This window comes from Solanum verrucosum, unplaced genomic scaffold (assembly GCF_900185275.1).
Source record: "Solanum verrucosum unplaced genomic scaffold, falcon-dt-bn FXZP01000250.1, whole genome shotgun sequence".
Lineage (NCBI taxonomy): Eukaryota > Viridiplantae > Streptophyta > Magnoliopsida > Solanales > Solanaceae > Solanum > Solanum verrucosum.
The window spans coordinates 103,806-106,734 of NW_026020422.1; the positions used below are offsets into that span (position 1 = coordinate 103,806).

The 2,929-nt window shown below is 35.7% G+C and overlaps 1 protein-coding gene across 1 annotated transcript; it reads right to left on the reverse strand.

The window, feature by feature from the left end:
* Window positions 1–1,603: 1,603 nt before the first annotated feature.
* On the reverse strand, window positions 1,604–2,428 carry LOC125807200 (uncharacterized). The gene is made up of 2 exons (XM_049486928.1): window positions 2,176–2,428; window positions 1,604–2,130 (listed from the first exon to the last, which is right to left on the reverse strand). The coding sequence occupies exons 1-2, from the start codon at window positions 2,426–2,428 to the stop codon at window positions 1,604–1,606; spliced, it is 780 nt and encodes a 259-aa protein (XP_049342885.1).
* Window positions 2,429–2,929: the final 501 nt, after the last annotated feature.

A 2,929-nucleotide genomic window follows, 5' to 3' on the forward strand; every position in this document is an offset into this window, starting at 1 on the left:
ATCTCCAGATTCAATGCTAACAATCAATCTAATGATTTTAATTGTTATTGTTGTAGGAACCCCACAAATGACACTATCAGACATGCTTTCATTGATGGAGAGGTGACAAGCCAATACTTATAATTCAATTCTTTTATATTCAATACTCACCTTTTCTATATTTTTCAAGGAACATAGATCATGCATTGCTTGAGGCGCTTCTCAGATAGAAACTCTCTACTGCACTTCAACTGGTTACACCTGAATGTATGTCTAATAATCATGATGCTGCTACTCTCCTTTGTATATCCTAGCAATAAAAAGTAATCCATGTTAGCTAAAATTGTACCCTTCTTTTTCAGCCATCTGAAGTAATCTCAAACTCTCCCCGATATGTATAATCAATGAACTACACATCAATACCCAATTAGTTGGGGTCAATAATAAGAATCTGTCTTTTCCAATCCACTCTATTAGTGTATATAATATTCAGGGGATTGATCAAATTACACAATTTTATGCAAACATTAATCTCCCTCAACTTCCTCCTTCGCCACGTTCCGTACCCTCTCTGTATCGTGAAGTTCACCATACAAATAATTAAGAATTTCAAGGGACTCTAATCGTCACCGAAAAATAATTTTTTTCTTGAAGGTAGTAGATTATCTAAATTATCACTAAATACTACTCCTATTCAAAAATTAACAATTGTAAATAACATTAAACCTTAACCCATTGTATACGATTTTTAACAAGTCAAAATCTACTACAAGTTAAGGTGTCTGATTTTTTGTTTTCCCGTGTTTCTTACAAGGAAAATTTTAAGTTGGCAGATGCAAGACGAAACAAATGAGAAGATTTAAGTCGATTTATTGTACACACATCGTTCATAGTTGAATAAAAGTTTCACAAGAAAGAGGACACGACTTTGACTTACGACCAACAACAAATTTCTCAAATTAGAAAAAAATAATATAACACAAAAAAAAGAGGCTTACGATCAGTAGCAAAGTTGAAAATCTAAATGTTCCCATTGACCAATACATACAAATAAGGACTCCAGTGTCAATGGAGAGAGCAATTCCTAATTTCCATTTTCACCACCAAACTGAACGAGACCTCACATTTAGGGCTCAATGAATGTCGGCTCGTCCAATTCATCAAGGGTTTAATTATATGAAGATTCTCAAAAAATCTAACTTGATGATGAAGAAAAAATTCCACAGAAGGAAGAGAAGCCAAGATGATGGTGGAATTTTTAGGTTTTCTGATGAATGACTTATGAATGAAATTTAGGGCAGAATCAGATACTCTTGCTTTGAAGAAATTGGGCGGAAATAGATTTATGGAGGAAATGTTATTATTTTAAAAAGTTTATGAAAATTAATAGGGCACATTTGTATAGTGTTGTTTTTAGAATTATAAATATACCACACTTAAAAGTGTAGCCATATTTATAAATAAGTGTCTTAAATTATTTTATGATTTGGCAACGCTTAAAACGTGTACTCTGTTATTTTAAAAAGAACGCTTTACGAGCGTTGCCAAAAAAATTGTGGCCAAAAATCGTGTATAAAAGGCCACACCTTAAAAGTGTGCCCTTAAATATTTTTGGCAACACTTCTCAAACATTGTCAAGAATTAGAGTGGTTGTAAGCTGAATTTGTTGTAGTGATACATTGTGCTGAGGTGAGGCAGAGGCATTTAGAGAAGTGGATTCTAAGGCCATGTGATTGAGGGGCTTCACCTCCCTTTGCCTTTCCTTCCGTGATAGTATGGAAAATGCTTGTGCCATAGTTGGTAGAGTAGTCAGCATAAGGATGTTCCCACGTATGACACTGTACATCTCGATCAAGCCCATCAGAAAATGTATGAGTCTTCTATCTTTTTCAGCCTTATGCATTTTGATTTTTCCATCACAAACACACACACACACAAGTACACTGATAATTGAATCAAGAGTGTTCATTTCCTCCCATAATTTCTTCATTTTGGTATAATAACTAGTGACATCTAGAGTTCCCTGTACAAGATCATTAATCTCCTTTTGTAGTTGATAAAGATTACAACCATTTGTCTGATCATATCTAACCTCCAATTCCTCCCAAAGCTCCTTGGCATTGTTGACATATTGCAATTTATCTCCCAGATCTGGTGAAAGAAAATTCAGGATTCAAGAAGTCACCATATCGTCACACCTTTTCCACTGCATGAAGGTTGGATCTGCAGGATCTGGCCTCACGACTTTGCCATTGATGGATCTAGTTTTACTCTTAACAAATAAAGCCCTAAGAACAACGCGTTTCCATGTCCTGTAGCTAGTTCCATCGAAAACAACATGAAGCAAGGTAGAACTTGCACTTTCTGAAGGATGCAGGTAAAAAGGGCTAGCAAAGTCCAATCGAATTGGAGTGTTGGAAGTGGTCGTCTCAGCTGGAATTTCACCCATAGAAGAAGATGGGAGTATGATCGTAAATAAGAATATAGGTACATGCGAAGGACAAGGCACATAGAAATTGTGAGAATAAACTCACAATGAGCAAAATTAGATCGAAGTAGAAGAACGACAGTGAAATCGTTCAGAAAAAAAACCAGAAAGAGGAGCAAGTTTGAATCAAAGTAGAAGAATGACAGTGAGATCATTCTGAAAAAAACAAAAAGAGGGGGGGGGGGATAACGAAACAGAAATCAACCCAAACCTCACGATGAGAGAAAGGAGCAGGAGGCACCTCCAAGCTCTGATACCATGATAAAACCAACAACATAAGCTGAGAAACAATAACCTTCCTCCATTAATTGAGGTTGAGCTTTCACCAACAATCAGAGATAAAAGGAAAGATATTTTTGAGAATCGAAAAACTGAAATAATCAATACAATGTTTGTGTGTATATATACACTGATTGGCGTCTGACACATCTAACAAACCTAACCAACCTGCAAGGGTGAAAT